The 20,298-nt window shown below is 36.4% G+C and overlaps 1 protein-coding gene across 3 annotated transcripts in view; it reads left to right on the plus strand.

The window, feature by feature from the left end:
- The first annotated feature begins 41 nt into the window (after positions 1-41).
- Positions 42-20,298, plus strand: part of BORA (BORA aurora kinase A activator) — a 30,002-nt gene continuing 9,745 nt past the window's right edge. The window contains exons 1-10 of one of the 3 annotated variants that reach the window (XM_008144061.3): positions 42-307; positions 1,232-1,397; positions 3,408-3,514; positions 6,595-6,640; positions 10,957-11,038; positions 13,315-13,380; positions 13,930-13,986; positions 14,404-14,630; positions 15,432-15,564; positions 18,774-19,384. In XM_008144061.3, coding sequence (XP_008142283.1) covers positions 1,248-1,397; positions 3,408-3,514; positions 6,595-6,640; positions 10,957-11,038; positions 13,315-13,380; positions 13,930-13,986; positions 14,404-14,630; positions 15,432-15,564; positions 18,774-19,384 — 1,479 coding nt within the window. In that variant the 5' untranslated portion in view covers positions 42-307; positions 1,232-1,247. Of the gene's footprint in view, positions 308-623; positions 755-1,231; positions 1,398-3,407; positions 3,515-6,594; positions 6,641-10,956; positions 11,039-13,314; positions 13,381-13,929; positions 13,987-14,403; positions 14,631-15,431; positions 15,565-18,773; positions 19,385-20,298 lie in introns of those variants that run through there. The other 2 variants (XM_054719846.1, XM_054719845.1) reach the window with 2 other exon arrangements.

Genomic DNA, 20,298 nt, shown 5'->3' on the forward strand with positions numbered 1-20,298 from the left:
CTCCGCCCCCGCGCCCGTCGCCAGCGAGAGGCCGAGTGGATTTGAATTTGGAGCGTCGTTACTCGGCGCGGAACGTGGAGCGTGGAGCTGCTATTCGAATTTACTACGCCGCCTCGACGCGATTGGCTGGTTCGCGGACAGCGACGCGACGCGATTGGCCAGTCGCCCACCAGCCCCGAGCCTGGTTGGCCTGTGACAGCGCGGAAACGGGGAGTTAAAGAGTCTGTGCCTGTTGTGGCAGCGGGCCTGGCCCTCGGGAACGCTGGAGTCGCCTTTGGGGGGCTTCCTTTCCCCCCCACTCCGTTAGGTACGTTCTTTGTAGTTCCTGGCTTTTCTCCTTTCTCGGGTTGGAGAGCTCACTTTCCCCGGCTGCGGACCCGCCTGCCCGCTGTCCCTCCGGGATGAATGGGAGCAGCGCGGGGAGTAGGTTACTGGAATGGAGGGACACCCAGGAAGAACGGTAGCGTGGCGTGGAGGTGACAGGTGTGAGTGTCCTCGGCTCTTCAACCCACGGACGCCCGCTGCACTTCCGCCTGCCAAGAAGTGGACTCTTCTTTTTCCCTCTTTGTAGCTCTCTTTGCCTGGCCCCGACGTGATGCAGTCTCGTCTTCTACCCCGGGGCTCTTAGCGAAAGGAGGGCGAGGAGACAACCCAAGGCCGCTAACTTCTTGTCTCTCATCACTCATACTTCTTGGACGGGGCTCAATTTGCCGGAAAGGCACACCTGCACAAGCTCCACCGTCTCTCGCTTGCTGTAAATAATTATTGTTTAGTAACTGCAGCTTGATGGGGAGTTGCTGGGGTATCCGGGAGATGTTCAGCGTGGTTAGAGACTTACTGTAATGGTATAAGACCTCTTAATGTAGGTGCAAGGCCTCTAGTTGGAAGGAATTTTGTGCCTATTATAATACTTCCAGTTGCCTCGGTGAAAGCAGACCCGAACTCACTCGCATTTGGTTTAACTGTTACTTAGATGCCATTTAAATTCTCTGAGCTTAATTCCATAAAATGGTATCACTAATACCCTACTTCTCTGGTTTTCAAGGTTATTGGGAGGATCACTTGAGAAAATGTATGTGATGCTTTTTGGTAAACTAGATAAACTGGCTCCAACAAGCGTCAGATTTTCAGTTAATTTTGAGAACTGTTTGTTGAAGAACATTTTAATTATCAAAATGAATGTCTATGGAACTTTGTAGTTCTATTGTATGTACTTCTGATTTCTTTTTAGTTTTCTTCTCTGTGCTATGGGAGATGTCAAAGAACCAAAAATGCAAATAACACCGGAAACTCCAGGAAGGATCCCTATTTTAAATCCTTTTGAAAGTCCTGGTGATTATTGTAGTCTCCATGAACAAACTGTCTCCAGTCCTGTTTTTAAATCAACAAAATTACCAGTAAGTTACTCTTGACTAGTGTTCACAAATAATTTTATTTATTTATTTAAAAATACATCTTTATTGATTTCAGAGAGGAAGGGAGAGGGGGAGAGAGATAGAAACATCCATGATGATAGAGAATCATTGATCTGCTGCATGCCCCCCACTGGGGATGGATCCCAAAACCTGGGCATGTGCCCATGACCGGAATTGAACCCCGGACCTTTCAGTCTGCAGTCTGATGCTCTAGCCACTGAGCCAAACCGGCTAGGACTACAAATAATTTTAAACAAAAATATCTTTCTTTACAAAGTAAGGGGAAATTTACCATGGAGCATATATTACTTGGAATGTGCTTTTTTAATTGTAACATTCATTATAATCTAGTGTTTGAGCTAAAAATAACTTAGCTAGGAGTTTTTAAAGTTACCATTTCTCTCTCTCTCTTTTTTAAAAAAATAAATGACATGTTAGCTTTTGTGCTATCTATAGTTGGTGATATATAAATATAGATACCATATTTGAGAAGAAGCTGTGTCATCTAATTATCCACTCTCCTTTATTCAGCAAACATTATTTGAAGGCTGCTATGTGTCAGATACAGTGCTAGGCATAGAGATTACACTGCAAACAAGTCAGGGTCATTAGACACAAACTCCAAAGGAAATATACTCTAATGCAGGGGTCAGCAAACTTTTTCCTACAAACAGTAAATATTTTAGGCTTTGCTGATCATCTGGTTATTGTAACAACTACTCACCTGTGCCTTGTATCACAAAAGTGGTCACAGGCAATATATAAACATATAAACAATAAAGCTTTATTTATGGGCCCTGAAACTTGAATTTCATGTAATTTCCATGAAATACTAATATTTTTGAGGGTTTTTGTCAACCCTTTCATAGCTTGCAGATTGTATTATGGGATAGACACAACTGAAGTAGCAACTTCAAAAGAATATCTGTGCTGACTGTCGTTAAGCTCAAAGGTGACAGGGAAGGGAACGCGCTCTTCTGGGGGTTAGGGGATGCTTAGTCACTGTAGCTTATTTTACTGTTAACTGGCTATCCTGGAGAATTTCTTTTGAAGTCTGATCTTCAAATCTAGTAAATTATCTAGAAAACTGCAAATTGTGTGGCTGTTTATGCTACTTGTTCATATCAGCTTGAAGCAGGCATGCAGAGGGAAGTTTTATTTATACAGTGTATATTGATTCATTACTCTGACCTCATTTTAATTGAATCCTATTAAATATTAGTTATCTGTTAGTCTTAATAAAAATAATGGAATGACTGCAACTTCATCCTAAAAGCCAGAATGTATGGTATCTTGGGTTTTTAAGCCTGAATTTGTCAAAAATATATTCTGAATTACAGTTTAGGCCCTAGCTAGGTAGCTCAGTTGGTTACAGCATCATCCCTATATGCCAGTGTTGCAGGTTCAAGCCCCAGTCAGGGCACATGCAAGAATCAATCAATGAATAAGTGTTTGGTTTGATTAGATAGTTGGATATAGAAAGAAGCACGGGTTATCATTCATAATTATTTTATGGATCGACTATTTAATGAGCTTTTGCAGGCACTTCTATGGTTAGGACTTTAATTTCAGTTCATTCTTATTGAAAGTAAAGACCTTAGGTAACTAAGAGATTTTTACTTTTATTTGGACATCACTGGTGAGTGCTAATTGTACATTTTCTATACCTTTAATATTCTACTATGAATTTCCTATTATTATGTAATTTTAAAAATCACCCAGAGGGAAGATTTAATATTTTAAAAGAGATACAGTCAAGACAGTATTTAGTGTGATTTGATTACCACTTGTCATTTAATTTAGTGATAAAATCAAATTTAAAAATATGAGGTGATGGAAAAAATAAATTGAAAATAAATAAATACTGTAAATATAAAGTGTAAGATATTTTTTATACTATAGCCATTCTCATTTTTGAAGTTGACATTGGTTAGCACTTTGATGCACTATTTTAGTTTGCTTTTATTCATAATCTCACTTTCTTTTATTAAGACTCCAGGGAAATTTAGATGGTCTATTGATCAACTAGCTGTAATAAATCCTGTAGAAATAGACCCAGAAGACATTCATCGTCAAGCTTTGTATTTAAGTCATTCTCGGTAAGTTTTCCCTTCTTGCACTGAAGTGTGATAACATGCTCTCACATGAAGAGAGAAGGAAATTCTGAAGTTGAATATTTTTATGTGGAAAAATTGTGATACAGATTATGTTATCTAAATGAAGAGTGAGTTCAAAGAACTACATCCAGAATGATTCTCCTTCAAACAGTTGCAAATCTAGGTAGGAGTCCTGTTCTTTTAGAGGTAAACTTCTCTTTCTGCCACTTACGGGACAACTCTGCCTCTTCAGCACCTGGAAGAGGGGAAAGCATTTCTACACGATTGTGGCTTTTGCCATTGAATTGTTGCTTTGTTTTTTTGGTGGTGTAGGGTAAAGCACATTGCTGTTTCATTGCCACATGCATTTAGAGAAGCCTTACCAAGTTAAGACACATTGACTGGACTGGAAGAGTATCTTTTAGCAACCGAGAGAGCTTTTATAGACATCATCCAACTTTGACATAGGATATTTGGGGATCTGAATTATATTGTCTTGAATTCAAGCTAGTAATCAGAGGAACCTTAACTTCTTTGTTGATGTATTGTGTAGGTTTCCAAGCACTAGTGTTCCTCTGACTTGAGATGCTTAACTATGCCTGGTGTAATGAGAACATGCACTTTGGAGGAACAGACCTAGATTTTTATTACAAACAAGAGGCCCGGTGCATGAATTCATGCACAGGTGGGGCCCGCCGGCCTGCCTTGATGAGGCCCCAACGGGCCAGGCCAGCGGTGGGGAGAGGCTGCGGGCAGTTAGCCGGCCGCCTCCGCCCCTGATCGGGGTGTTGGGGGCTGATCCGGGCCCATATCAGGCTGGTTGGCTGCCGCAGTGCGCGTCATAGCCACCGGTCATTCTGGTTGTTCCTCCATTCCGGTCGCTGGGCTTTTATATATAACAGATTGTAATGATCCGTAATTACAAATGACAGATAACAGTTTCATTAAGAGTTTGAGAGACTGTTGTTGTCAGTTTCATAGTCTAATTTTTTTTTTATTTGAAAAATTTGAATAGTATGACCAGCTTTTAATTTTTGGTCCTAAGATTCACGTGTTGTTAGTCCAAAATAATAGGTAATTCTTTCCCCATTAAAATTCACTCTCTCAAAGATGTACACATACTGAGATGCTCTTGCAAATATTTGTCTTGGCTTGGTAACTTGATGACCATTCATTCTTAATTAATTATGTCCATCTAAAGTGTTGTAGAAAGGAATAGAATGGAGAATGAGCATAAAAGAATTTTAACTTAAATCTAAATACCTTTGAAAGAGGTGAAAAGACTATTAAAAGCAAGTGATTCACAAATAAGACTAATTTTTTATTTCACACAAACTGTATGCTTTGTTTTGCCTCTTCTCTTTATATATGCATGGAAAATATATACAGGGAACATGTATACATGGAAAACTGTAATCTGTCAAGAGATATTTATTGAGCACTGGGGCACTGTGAGGAACACTGAAGAAGTTTAGTATATTATTCCTGCCCTCTAGAGTTAACAGTACTGTTGACCAAAGTTGTGACACAACATTTCTATACTAATTAAAGATGCATTGTGTGGGTAGGTTTATGAATCTTGGTGTATATCAGTAGATATAGAATAGGAGTTAAGAGTGAGAAAACACCCTAATTTTAACTTACTAATGTAATTCCATGAATGGTTATGGCTCCCACCACATTTAGTGAGTATACTTTTAAAACAGGCTGATACATTCTTAGCAATGACTTTCAGTGTCTCTTTCTGTCTAATTCAGGTTCCCTAATGCAGTGCTTCCCACCCTTTTCATGCCTTGCTACACATAAAAATAACTGTAAGGCATACTGGTGTAAACAAATGAGTCTGTCCATACAGAAGGTGAACAGTCCTGAACTCCTCCTCCTCCAAGAATCCATTCAGGGCATACCTGTAACCTATATGCATCATGCCAGTGTTCTGTAATATACGTACACATAATGTCAGGATACTGTACCCTCTATGACTTGTTACAGCCTTCCTTGATCTGGCCCTACAATATTTAGCCAGATTGATATTCCGCTTCCAGCAGTTACCTGAATATTTCAGGTCCTTAAAGTCCCTCTAATATAACAGCAAAAAGGTTTCTGAAAGACCTATGCTAGATCAGGGCTTACTAATACTATATGCTATTATGTACTGTCATTTTGACCTGATTTTGTTCATGATGGGATTGAGTTGTCCTCAAAATGGCTGTTGTTCAAGCTGGGATATGAGGATTATCTTTGAAGTCTTTCTCATAACTCCTTTATTGAAAAATCCACTTGACTTTAGTTTTTAAAATGTATACATAATTATATAAGCTTTGTTAAGCCACAAACATATATATACATATCTATGAAAAAAAATTTGAGAGATAAAAGTGACTTACTAATTTATTGATGGAAAGCAAATATCTTTCCTAGAACAGATTAAAGAAGTGGTCCTACAAGGCTAACTGCTGAGTCCTTGGCAAGTTTATGCCTTGTGCTTGAGACCCGACATTTTTTATTATATCTCAGCTGATAAATTTGTGTTACTGTAATTGCGTATTGTATCAAAGTGAAAAAATTCATTTGGACAAAATTTTTTGTTGATATTTTATTTCATTTTTAATATTTTTGCCTATTCAGCTGTCTAAGAGTGATAGTTTCTATTTCAGAATAAGAGTTGATTCTAAAATTATGACTATGATAAACTTGCTATAATTGAAGAAAATGAGTTTGGACACTTTTTATATTTCTATGGAATGAAATACTTAATATGTTGTGATTAAAAGATAAAGTTTATTCAACTTCCATTATGTTGTTAATAGCAACTTTTGTAAAGTATTATCAATATAAGCCTCTTAAAAGAAAATGTTCAAACTGTGAATGAAATAGAGGGAGTTAAGCCTAACAGTGCAATGCTGAATATATAAATAATATCATTAACTAAATGTGATATGATTCCAATTTTTCTTTTAAAATGAGCTTAACATTTGCCAGTTTTCAAGAGAAAGAAGTTATTTCTTTTAAAGGTTATTATTTTAAATGTTCAATCAGCTAAAGTAATGGCCTGGTTATTTTTCTTCTTTATCTTTGTATAGAATAGATAAAGATGTGGAAGACAAAAGACAAAAAGCCATTGAAGAGGTAACTTAAAACTGTTACTGATCATTAAAGCAGTTAAGCATCAATTTCCCATGCATGTCACCTCTTTTAGGAAGACTTCCTTCAAACCCTTTACTGTCCTAGCGGCACACCAACCTGCCCATTCCCAGCTGAATTAGTGCCCCTCTGTTCTCCCCTAAGACCAATGGTTTTCAGCTATTTCAACACCTCATACTTACCTATACTATTGTGATGGTTGATTTAGTGCTTTTCTCCGCTAGAATGAATTCTTTTTTGCCTTAGATTGTGCTTCATTCATCTTTTCATTCTCAGGGTATAGCACAGTTTGTGCCTTCCTTGTGCCTTCAGAATATTGAGTAGCACAAACTTCTGTTTCAAGTTGGAGTTTATATAGAGGAAGTTTTAGGCCGTGAAAATCTAGATTGGCATTGGTTTTATCTTTTGTTGTTGTTAATACTTGGATTTTTAAGGCAATATATTTAGTGAAGTAAAATGTCTTACTGATAAGTAGAAATAGAGTATTTTAAAATAAAAATGAGTTTTTCACTTTTGCTTATTTGTTGAACTTTTAGAGTGCAAGTTAGGGCTACTTATCTAGTTATTTCCTCAAAATCTTTATGTTATGGCAACATCCCTTATTTTTCCGTTTTCCCTCGCTAGCCTCCTCTGCCCACCTCTATTCCTTAGCTATACTTGGCTCTTCTGTACCCCAGAAGACGTCGGCTATGGTCTGTTCAGAGATCAGGCCCCTCCTGCATTTATTTTTGCAGTGTCAGTGTTGTCATCTTGTATTTCAGATATAGCCTGTTTATTAAAAAACTAGTAGCCCTGCACATGAATCCTTGCACCAGTAGCTCTCTGTGGGGCCTGGCCGCTCTGCGCCCGCGGCCCAGAGGCCCATCTGTGGCTGGGCACGGAACGCTTGCCTTGTCGCTGGGGTGATGATGTAAGCGTACCCCCCTGACTCCCAGCCGCTCTGTGCCCGCTGCCCAGAGGCTCTCCGTGGCCCAGAGGCCCATCCGTGGCTGGGCACGGAACGCTTGCCTTGTCGCTGGGGTGATGATGTAAGCGTACCCCCCTGACTCCCAGCCGCTCTGCGCCCGCTGCCCAGAGGCCCTCCACGGCTGGGGTGGAACGCTTGCCTGGTCACCATGGCGACGAAGCAAGCATTTCGCCAGGCTGCTCATGCTGCCCACTCTCAGCGGCCAACCCCCGGGCCGGGATTGGGGGACTCTAGCAGGGCTCAAAGAACTGGGCACCGCCATCTTGTGGCTATGGGTGCTGCCATCTTTGTGACAGAGTGACGGTTAATTTGCATATTGCCCATTTATTAGATAGGATAATTGCACATGCTTTACTCCAAACAATATCTACTTTATAATCTACCTAGTAATTTACAATTTTCATTCTGATCCAATCACTTGATTCCTCCCCAGTTGAATATTCTCAGACTCCCATTTCCCAACATTTTGGAAAATATGCATTCTTTTTAGAACCCTCAACTTTAAAAGGAAATTCATCAGAAGACTTAAGAAAATAAAGACATAGTAAAGATTAGGGTCAATGTATCAAACAGCTTAAATTTTTTCATGTTTATATAGACATATTTGAAATAGAATAAATACACACACATTGTAAAAAAAAATACAGTTCAAACTGCAAATAAAAAATACCAGATGAAAACCAGGTATTCATCCCACCTCCTAAAAGTAACTCTGGAACATTTATCCTTACACATTAATTTTAGCATGCAATAGATTGTAGTCTTTAAGTATTTTACACATATAGGGTCATCCTTATATTTTTTGCACCTTTTTAATAATTTTTATTAGCTATTTTTTTATTATCAGCATATACCAATTTTTAGTAATACCATAGTATTCCATTGTATAAATGTATCATCACCTAATGCGGCCTCTGTTGATATTTAGGTTGTGTTCAGTGTTTTTCTATCATAAATAATGCTTCAGTGAACACCCTTGTAGTATATATACATATACACTGAGTGGCCAGATTATTATGACCACCTGACGTTTGTAGGCAAATTAGCTGTACACTGCATCGTATGGGATATGGAAGCCGAAGGCCTGTTTGAACATCTTTGCTGTCTGCAGTTACCAAGATAAATCGTCTCCAGTTCGCACAGGAACACAAGGATTGGACAGTCGAGCATGGGAAAAAAGTCATGTGGTCCAATGAATCACGTTTCCAGTTGCATCATGCAGATGGCAGAGTGAGAATTTGGCGGAAACAGCATGAAAGCATGCACCCCACGTGCATGAGTACAACCCTTCAAGCTGGTGGGGGCAGTGTAATGGTTTGGGGCATGTTTTCCTGACATGATTTGGGCCCTTTAATTCGTGTGGAACAACGTCTGAATAGCACAACATACCTAAATATCATTGCTGATCAAGTTCATCCTATCATGTTGATGGTGTATCCCAGTGGAGATGGCTTCTTCCAACAAGACAATGTGGCATGCCACGGTGCTCGTATTGTGCAGGAGTGGTTTCAAGAACATGAGGGAGACTTTACCTTGCTTAGGTGGCCCCCACAATCACCAGATCTCAATCCAAATGAGCATTTGTGGGACGAAGTTAAAAGAGCCATCAGGCAGCTGGTTCCACAACCATCAAGTCTCACAGAACTGGACAGTGCTATTCATCAGGCATGGTGTCAGATTCCTCGCATCACCTTCCAACATCTCGTGGAGTCAATGCCAAGAAGAATCGTCACAGTATTGAAGGCAAAAGGTGGCCCAACGAAGTACTGATTGAGTGGTCATGATAATCTGGCCACTCAGTGTATATTTGTGTTGTTGAAATGGACTTGCTAAATTAGAGGCTTTGAGTTTTCACTTTCAGTATATTTTGCCATCTTGCCCTCCGAAAAGGTTGTACCAATTTTTACTCCAACTACATTATGATACTTTCTGTTTTCTCTGCAATACTGGTTATTACCAACCTTTTAATTTGTGCTACTCTTATTACTTTAAAATTTTGTCTTGTTATTTGGATTTGTATGTCTTTTATTTTGAGTGGACTTATGCATGGCTTCATAATTTTGGGGGTCCTTTATTTTTTTTCTTCTGGGAATTAACTATATCATAATCTCTGCCCATTCTCCCCCCAACTCCCCTTTACATCTTTTCCTCATGCATTATAAGTAGTTTAGCAAACTTGGCCTTTGTTATAGGTATAGCAAAATACAAAGAGTTGCTGCAAAAACATAGAGAAAAGGGAAGAATACAGTATTAGGCTTAATTTAATTTCTAGAATGAAAAAGGAAAGACATATATCCAAATACTCTATCTCCATTTGATTACACTAGCCAGTAGAGTGCTGATATAACAACTGGCCATTTGGTTATGGGAAGAGTATGAGTTTTAGTGGTTGCTGCTATTCTGATGTAAATGTTCCAACTGCGGCCAATTTTAAGTTACTAACGTATCACTGAATGGGAAAAGAATTGCAATGATATACCATTATATGTAGGCGTTCCACCAGACAGATCAAAAAACATAACCTTGGACATAGATATTGGTAATGTAGTAAAATAGTTAGCAAGTAATGATTTTGAGTATTTATTATCTTTACCTTTAATATAATTTATTTAATATAATTTATGAATTTATACAATTTTTAAAATTTGATAATATTTAATAACAAATAATTTGATTTGATTTGATTTTAGGGGAAAAAAACTGACAAACTCCTGAAATTACATAGCAAATATTACCATCCAGAGTTAGCCAATGACAAGCATATTAACATTGGTCCTGATTTCTTTTGTAATATTTAATATTTTTTAAATTAAATTTATTAGGGTGATATTGGTTAATAAGATCACATAGGTTTCAAGTGTACATTTCTATAACTCAGGTTTGCTTGCAGCTTATTTTATTTTTAATATTAACTTTGCCAAAATTCCTGAAAATTTAATAATTAGATTTTGAGAGCCAGTAGAAACTAGCTCCAGCACACCACTCATACTGGCTTACTTGTATATGACTATCTCCATTTATTCCTTCCTCTTCTTCATCCTCACTTTTGTAAACATTCTCCATCAAAAACAGTTGGGGAAGAAATTAAAAATATTTTTCTGTGTTTAATACCTTAGCTTAATATGCAAGTTTCAAATTTAAGTGGTTGATTTACAGTATTAAGATTTCTTTTTTTATATACTTTAAATTTCTTCCATTTTACCTTTGGTCATTTGTGCTTTTAAATCTTAATTTTTTAAATTATAACTATTAAGTCAGTATGTAAAATAACATGGGGACCTTTTTATATTTTGGGGAGAATTTATGTCTAATTATATGACTTTTATCTTACTAGTTTTTCACTAAGGATGTTATTGTGCCCTCTCCTTGGACTGATCATGAAGGGAAACAGCTTTCAGAGTATCATTCCAGTAAATGTGAGTGTACTAAAAATCATATGAATAAAAAGCATAAAATTATAAAAATCAGTGAATGTAAAACAACATATAGTGAAGTGCTAGTTTACCTGCTTTGGTATGTAACTTGCTATAAATTAAATTTCTGAGGATTTAACTACTTAAGGGTTTGAATTCAAAATTTGACTAAAATTTACTGAATTTGGTTTTTTTGGCCATTGTATTCTGAATTTAACTTTTTCTTCATGACCATTGTGACAATCAGTTATATAATGATGGTCATAGATGATCCACAAATGCAGAAATAGTTGGTGTTGAATATAGAGATAGTGAGTCCCTCCAGAGCAGAAAGTAGATTTTGTGTCTTCATCTGGAGTAGGTTTACTTGAAGCTTATTTTAAAAGAATGGGACTTCCCACAAATTGGCAGTTACAAAATAGTCATGGGGGATGTAAAGTACAGCATGGGGAATATAGTCAACAATATTGTAATAACTATGTGTTGTATCAGGGGGTACTAGACTTATCAGGGGGATCACTTTGTAAGCTGTATAAATGTCTAACCACTGTGCTGTGCACCTGAAACTAATATAGTAGTAATATTGAATGTCAACTGTAATTTAAAAATAAAAAAAGAATGTGATTTCCCAAATTCAGTTTTCCTCAGCTGTGATGAAAATCCAGTGTGTGCCATATCCGTCTTGGGTGTTTCAGGTCTCATGCTTGGGACTTAGGGGCAAAGGGAACTGACGTGAACATGAAGCTTCTGCTGCCTGGGTGCTGGGAACAGTGAGGTTCTGTGTCTGGACGCAGAAGCCTCATGTCTTCCAGCATCCATGGAACGTTGACACGTTAGCTTGTCATTGTGCAAGTAGGGTACAATCTCAGACCTTTCACAGTTCTTGACGTGGCAGCCCCTAGCCAAATGTGGCTTTTTAAAATTAAATACATTTAAATTAAAAATTTAGGTTCCTAGTCACATTATTCACATTTCATGTTTAAAGTGTTTGGTTTGTAGCCTAAAGACCAAGGACATGATAGGGTCTCCATAGAGTGCCTTGTTCACATGTGCCTTATAGAAGGTCACACAGCCTACAGTAAAGAAGGCATTTCAATCTAGGATTTTACTTTTTACCCATTCTGATAATATTTAATCAGAGGCTTGAACTTATTCACCCATCCCACCCACTTACTCATTCACACATTATTTAGGTTCGTTAGGTTACTGGGCTTTATTTATTCTGTTACTATATTTTAAGTTTTCTGAGGTTTTTTTTGTTTGTTTTTTTGGTCTCCTTGCTTTTTACGTTTGCTTATATTAGTCATTTTTATCATTAAATATTTTAGTTTTTTTTACCTGGTGATTTTCAGATTATGAAGCTTAATATTTAGTCATTAACTTTTAATTTTTTTAATTATTTGCAGCCGTATTTTTGATTTCTGCTGTGAAAAGGACTGAGCATGGTTTTATTTATCAAATTTTAGGTTTTGTCAAGATGATCTGACATTTTAATTCAGACAATTTATCTAAACCCATTGTTCAAAAACATTAGGCAACAGAGGATCTGTTTGCGGATGACTAACACACATCCCAACCGTTTAAGATTGACATCATGGAGAGCAACCACATTTTCCTAAAAAAGTATTACTTGGTGCCTCCTTATTTGCTATATAGTAATAACCCGTCAAGTTTTATCCTTGTGCTCCCTCAAAATTAAAAAAAGATAAACATAACAAAAATACCAAATTATGTACGTATATATGTAGACATTTATTTTTTTTAATGTAAAATAGAAGTTTCCATAGCCCTGTCCAGGTAGCTCAGTTGGTTGGAGCATCATCCCACTACACCAAGATTGCGGCTTCAATCTCTAGTCAGGACACATACAAAAATCAACCAAGAATGCATAAGTGGTGAAATAACAAAGTGATGTTTCTCTCCTCTTTTTTCTCTCTCTCTCTCTGAAAAATATTTAATAAGTCAGAAAAAAACTTTTTATTGATTATGTAGAAAGAGGGAGGGACAGGGAGAGATAGAAACATCCATGAGCAAGTCATTGATTAGCTGCCTCCTGCATGCCCCCCACCAGGGATCGTGCCTTGACCCGGAATCAAACCGGTGACCTCTTGGTGCATGGGACAATGCTCAGGCAACTGAGCCACACCTGCTGCACAACAAATAAAACAAAAAAAATTTGTTTAAGTTTCCACTTTATTCATTTTTTTACTCCAGAAAATGTAACGCTAAGTAAATGAAGAATATAAAATGTAGGATTTTTCACTTAAAATGTTTTACAGGTATTAACATAACTAATGAATCTCCAATTGGAAGAAAGCTGACCATCTGTTCTGAGAAAAGTAATGGTGAGTATGAATATATTCTGAAAAGAAGTACCTTGCACATTAAGCTACATTTAATTTTAAATTCAGTTCATGTGATAACAATACGCTGGCATTGAAATTGCTTATTTTTTTATGAATGAGCTATATGAGAAATGTCTTTTAAAATTAATCAGAATAGATACATCCAGTCATGTTTTAGAAATAGCAAGTATGTTGTTTTGTTCAAAGCATAAGAATTGATTTCTGATTTTGAAAGTCTTTGTGATTTTTTAATTTGTTAATATTGGGAGACTTATCCACAGATATAGGCTGGCTTACATTTTTATTCAAATGCCAGCAGAACAACCAGGAGTTAACTTGAGCTATTAACAGGTTTATATCAGTGCTAGCAAGTATGGAAAGCCACTTACAAGAAGATGATATATTACATAAAAGAATGTATAAATGAATTAATTGAGTTTAGCTGGAACATCATGGGGAGATGGTTGATTGGGAACCACATGGTAAACTGTATATAATATGCTTGCATGATTTATCCATGTTTGTATTTTTGTATCTGCTTGTTTCCAGTTGCTTGTCAGACATTGCTGTCTCTTCCTGTGGATTTTAATTTAGAAAATGTATTAGGTATGTATTGTTCTTATTTAAACCTCTAATAACTTAAACAAAAGGTTTTGTTTTGATGGGTTATTATAAATGGAAATATGTGGCAGTGCCTCTTTCAAAAGAAGTGGGGAAATCATACTAAAATTTTTTTTTAACCTTCCCTGAATAAGTGAACTTTACTGTAGACATAAACTATTTATGGACGTATCTTATTGGTACTACTTATACTAATAATAAGCACTCAAAAAAGAAATAATTTCAGATTTTAAACATCATATATGCCATTAAACTTTGTCCTATTTTTTGAAAACAATTAAAATATATGGTAGTACATGGTGGTTAGTACATGGTGGTTTTTAAAAAATCAGATAACTGAAGTCTAATTGCTCTTCAAAATAACTATAGCTTTGCCTTTTATTCTGTTAACCTTAAATGTAGGTGACTATTTTAGAACTGATGAATTTGCAGATCAATCTCCCGGAAACCTCAGTTCTTCATCCCTCAGAAGAAAGCTATTTTTAGATGGCAATGGGAGTATCTCTGACTGCTTACCTCCAGCTTCTCCCAGAAGTCGTCACAGTAGTGCTCAAACATCACTTGAAGTTTTTTATTCAATAGATTTATCTCCTGTACAGGGTAGGAGCCCCGTGCAGACACCAAGTTCGGTAAGAAGTGTATTAAAATGTGGTTGGCTAACTTTGCTATAGATATATTTGGATCTTGGTTGCCCATATTGCACTTGAAAAATGGCCATTTGGGTTCTATATTTCATAAGGATTATGTTTACATTTTGTCATTAGTCAGGAATGTTTTCGGTCATACTATCCAATTTTGCATTTAGAAATATACAGGATAACCAAATTTATCATGAATCTCAGAGAATTTCAATGTAAGTTATTTTCTGAGTTATGTAAGATTTTTAGTATAACACAGCTGGATTGGCATTAATGGAGTAATTGAATTTAAATTTTTCATAAACAGCTGATTAGTATGAAATATAGTGGTTTTTTTGAGCTGTGTGTGTGTGTGTGTATACATAAATAAATATATATATATATTTTTAAATATATTTTATTGATTTTTTACAGAGAGTAAGGGAGAGGGATATAGAGAAACATCGATGAGAGAGAAACATCATTCAGCTACCTCCTGCACACCCCCTACTGGAATCGAACCCGGGACTCTTGAGTCCGCAGGCCAATGCTCTATTCACTGAGCCAAACCATTTATATTTATATTTAATAAAAAATATTTATATTTTTTGACTAGCATATTCTGTTTCAAAACTTTCCTAGCTATCTTCTTAGCTGTCCTTGCTACAAAATGCCTTGACTTTTGGTATCTGTACTTTGGGGAATGACCAGAGTTTGCATGATCAACTTTATAAATGGGTTTTGAAGATGAAGATGCATATGGTATAATAGAGTTGAGGAAGAAAACTATATTGTTTTTTGTTTTTATCATAGGGGCAGTTTTCTTCCAGCCCTATTCAGGGTAGTGCAAAAAAATACAGTTTGGGAAGTATAACCAGTCCTTCAACTATTTCTTCACCCACTTTCTCACCAATTACATTTCAGATAGGAAAGACACCACTTTCAGGTATGTCTCATAATACCAATTTAAATTTTTATATTATCAGTTTTTGTTATTGTAAAGGCTCCTTTTAGCTTGTTCTAACTATAGAGCTCTAAATGACCGCTAAGTTTTAAAATTTAGAAACTTTTTTTTTTTTTTTTACAAAAAGAACAGTTTAACTTCCAAAACAGTGTCTCGGCAAAGTTCTCTGGTAAATTCAGATAATTTGATTAATAGTATTTATATCAAACATTCTTATAAAGGGAATCAAAGAAAGATGGCAGTTTCAGATATAAGTGGGTTTGATTTTGCTTCTGATCTATAGCTTCACACTTTGGTAACCGGATATTAATATTTTGCAAACATATATTTGTTTGAGTAAGGTTTTTAAAGAAAATATAGTATGGAAAATTTCAGAGAAAGTATTTCTCTTTGCAGTTTGTCAATTTCTGTGGAAAAGATGATAGCACTTTTGAAAATTATTCACAATAGAAAAAGCCTATTCATAGTAAAGAAAATTGGAAAACTGAAAATGATGTATTTTGTTAGTTTTTCCATTGTGTGTGTGTGTGTGTGCGCGTGTGTGCGTGTGCATGCGTGAACCCATGTTAAGAGTTACACATGCACAATTCTCTATCATGCTTTCTTTGCAAAGCATTTTATTATGAATTTTTTCATAGGTCATTTATTGTCTGAAACCATGAATTTGAATCACTGTGTAATACTCCATTTCATGGATGTGGTATTTGTTTTCAACTGTTGGTAAACATTTAAATTGTTTCTAATATTTTTAAATAACATAACTATTGATTATCTTTGTTTGTACATCATGTTGTACATATTTATATCCTTAGTAAATTCTCAAAAGTGGAATCATTTGGTCAAAAGGGTTGAATATTTTTAAGGCTTGATGAATTTCATCAAATTTACTTCATAAAAGGTTGCATCAGTTGAAATTTTCATCAATAGGGTATAAGAAAGTCAGTTTCTCCCCATCCAGAAACACTGGCATTAACATTCTTTTTAAAAAAATCCTCGCCCAAGGGTATTTTTCCATTGATTTTTAGAGAGAGTGGGGAAGAGAGAGGGAAAGACAGAGAGAAATATCGAAGTGAGAGAAACACATCGATTGGTTGCCTCCTGCACGAGCCCCAACCAGGGCATGGTCAGGGAGGAGCCTGCAACCGAGATATGTGCCCTTGACAAGAATTGAACCCGGGACCCTACAAGCTAATGCTGTACCCACTGATCCGAACTGGCTAGCGCTTTCTTTTTGAAGTTTGTTAATTTGGTAAATTACAAAAGGTCCTTTACTGCTTTAATTTTTTAATCTCTGATTATTATGACACTGAATTCTTGCTGAATGTTTATTGGTCATTTATTTTGGGGTAGGGGATTATTATTTTAGTAAATTTCCCAGTCAATGTTTTTGGACCTCAGTTGACCACGGGTGACTGAAAGCACAGAAAGCAAAACTGTGGATAAGAGAGGCTACTGTATTTCATTTATCAGATTCAGCTGTTAATGTGTAGCTGTCACATGATTTGTCCAGGATCTTCTTTGTATATGGACAATCTATCTATACTAATAATCTATACTAATAAAAGGGTAATATGCAAGTCATGGTGATGCCCTCACACCGTAATGACCAATCAGCAGGAGTCTGGATGCGCAGCAGGCGCGGGTGGGCAGGGCTGCGTGCGTGGCGGGGGATGTGAGGCTGCATCCTCTGCCCAGTGCTGGCAAGGGATGTGACGCTGTAATTGTTTATTTATTAATAAATTTATATATTATTTTCATGTACATTTTACTAATTTTTTTTTCATCTCTGACACTTCTATCATAGAGAAAGGGCAAATAGCAATATTAAATATTTCCTCTAATTCCCTTGTAATGTGCATGAATTTCATGCACTGGGCCACTAGTATTGTTATAATAGCAATATGCTTGTGAGGAAATAATTCTCAGGGAGTACTCTTTAATTTAAAAAGAGAGAGTGCCACAGAAAGAACCTTGTCTTACTTATTGAGACACATTCATTTGTGCTATTGGGTTTGTTTTTCAATTACAGTTTACATTCAATATTAGTTTCAGATATATATCATAGTGGTTAGACAATCATATACTTTAAAAAGTGTTTCCCCAATATTGTCAATACCCACCTGGCACCATACATAGTAATTACATTATTGAGATATTAATTACTACATTCCCTATGTGTGCTTTATATCCCCATGACTATTTTGTTACTACAAATCTGTAATTATCAATTCCTTCACTTTTTTCACGTCGTTCTCCAAACCCCTTCTCTGGTAACCATCACACTGTTCTTTTTGTTTCTTTGTTCATATTGTTCTCTACATTCCATGTATAAGTGAAATCACATGGTATTTGTCTTTCTCTGACTGACTTACTTCGCTTAGCATAATACCCTCTAAGTCCATCCATGCTGTCACAAATGGTAAGGTTTCATTTTTGTTTATGGCTGTATATATTCACTCGTCTGTTGATAGGCACCTGGGTTTCTTCTATATCTTAGCTATTGTAAATAACAAAAAGATAACCTACTGAATGGGAGAATATATTTGCCAATGATACATCCAATAAGGGGTTAATATCCTAAATTTATGAAGAACTCATACAGCTCAACACCAAAAAGATGATGTTTTTATCCAGTTAATATAGGGTCAAAGGACCCGAATAGACACTTTTCCAAAGAGGCCTTATTGATGACTAATAGACATGAAAATATGCTCAACATCACTAATCATCAGAGAGATACTAATTAAAACCATAATGAGACAGTCACCTTACACCTGTAGAATGGCTATCAGCTATAAATCAACAAACACTGTTGATGGGAATGCAGATTGGTGTAGTGACTATGGAAAACAGTATGGAAGTTCTTCAAAAAAATTAAAAATATAACTGCCTTATGACCCAGCAATTCTACTTCTGGGTATATATCCAGAGAAACCCCAAATACTGATTTGAAAGTGTATATGCACTCCTGTGTTCATTGCAGTGTTATTTACAATAGCCAAGATATGGAAGCAAGCCATGTGCTGTTTCTAACAACAGGTGCTGTTTCTAACAACAGAATTTTACTTCAGTAAACAACACAACTGTTAATAGGAATCTGTTTTTTCTGTCATGAAACATGATTACCTTTTAGGAATGGCTTTTCCATTTTTATGATTTTATGATATAATTTTTCCCTCCCAATCTTTTAGAACAAAGGAAGCTTGCTTTTCATTCTCCTGATGCTTCATCTGGAATAAATTCTAATGGAATTAGTAATCCATGTATCAGAAGTCCTTACATAGATGGCTGCTCACCAATTAAAAATTGGTCTCCTATGAGACTTGAGATGTATAGAGATGGTACTCAATATCGGACCTCACTGCTTCAAATACCTTTTACCCTTGAGGCTCACAGTGAACATGAAGAAAATAAAGCAAATGCTCCTTCCACAGATGCCTCATCACCTGCCATGGACACTACTGGCATCCACCTGCGGCAGTTGGATAGCGATGCTTCCCCTCATGGCACACGTTTAGTAGTGACTTCCATGTCTGTTACACAAAATCAGTCCAGTGCTTCTGCAAAAGTCCTAGCACTGCTGCAGGATGTTGAAAGTGAGAAGGAGAATAACACTGTGGATATGGTTGATCCTATAGAGACAGCAGATGAGAACACTTGGATTAAGGAGCCGGTGGATAATGGGAGTTCACCCATGACTGATTCCTTGAGTGGGATCGCCTTCACTATTGAAAACTCTCATATGTGTATGTCACCTCTTGCAGAAAGCAGTGTAATTCCTTGTGAAAACAGTAACATTCAGGTAAAGTATATTCATATTTTGTAGTTCTTTACTTGCTCCCTTGGTGTTATTTAAGCCTTCCTTTTCTGAGACTGTGGTAAGAAAGGAAATGCATTAAATGTGAGGACTACAGCATTTATTTGGAGTAGGAAACGATGAGAGCAGAGAAGAAATCAAGCAGCTCTGTTTTTTTAAAGAAGGAGGAGTCAGGCACCTTCTCAGGATTAATCTTTCATGTGGAACTAGTGCTAAAGGAATTCAATTTCCTATATAGCATTTTTGTATTTTGAAAATGCAGTTTTGGTTTTCCTTTGTAATATTTAGTGAGAAAAAAGTTGAACTTAGAGCACTTTTATGTATTTTTTTGATACTTTTTAAAAAAATGATTTCATAACCAACATTTTTAATTTTATAATATCTGGTAACAGGAAAAAGTATGATTCATTTGACTTTATAGCCAGCACTTACTTTAGAAAGCCACTTGTTCCATTAATTGCCATATTCTTTGAGCTAAAAATTTTGAAAGAACTTTAAAATAATCAGAAAGGCAATTATTACCTGCCTTTTCATAATAATAATGCTTAGGCAATTCTTACTATATGCCTAATATAATTCTGAGCACTTTGCATGTGTTAATTTGTTTATAATGTTCACAACAATCCTGTGAAATAGGTGAAAAATTATCCCCATTTTACAGATGAGGAAACGGAGGGTATGGGAGGTTAAGTAAATTGCCATATAGCTAGTAAGTTGTAGAACCAAGATTTGAATCCTGACACTCTGGCTTTAGAGTTCATATACTTTAATCCAAGTTGATACTGACTCATAGCAATAACTACTACTTACGCTGTGTTTCAGTATGCCAGGCAAGGCACTCTCATTTAATTTTCACAACAACCCTCTAATGCTTTAGTGCTATCAGTTTGGGCATGCTA

This window comes from Eptesicus fuscus, chromosome 8, assembly GCF_027574615.1.
Source record: "Eptesicus fuscus isolate TK198812 chromosome 8, DD_ASM_mEF_20220401, whole genome shotgun sequence".
NCBI classification, from domain to species: Eukaryota; Metazoa; Chordata; class Mammalia; order Chiroptera; family Vespertilionidae; genus Eptesicus; species Eptesicus fuscus.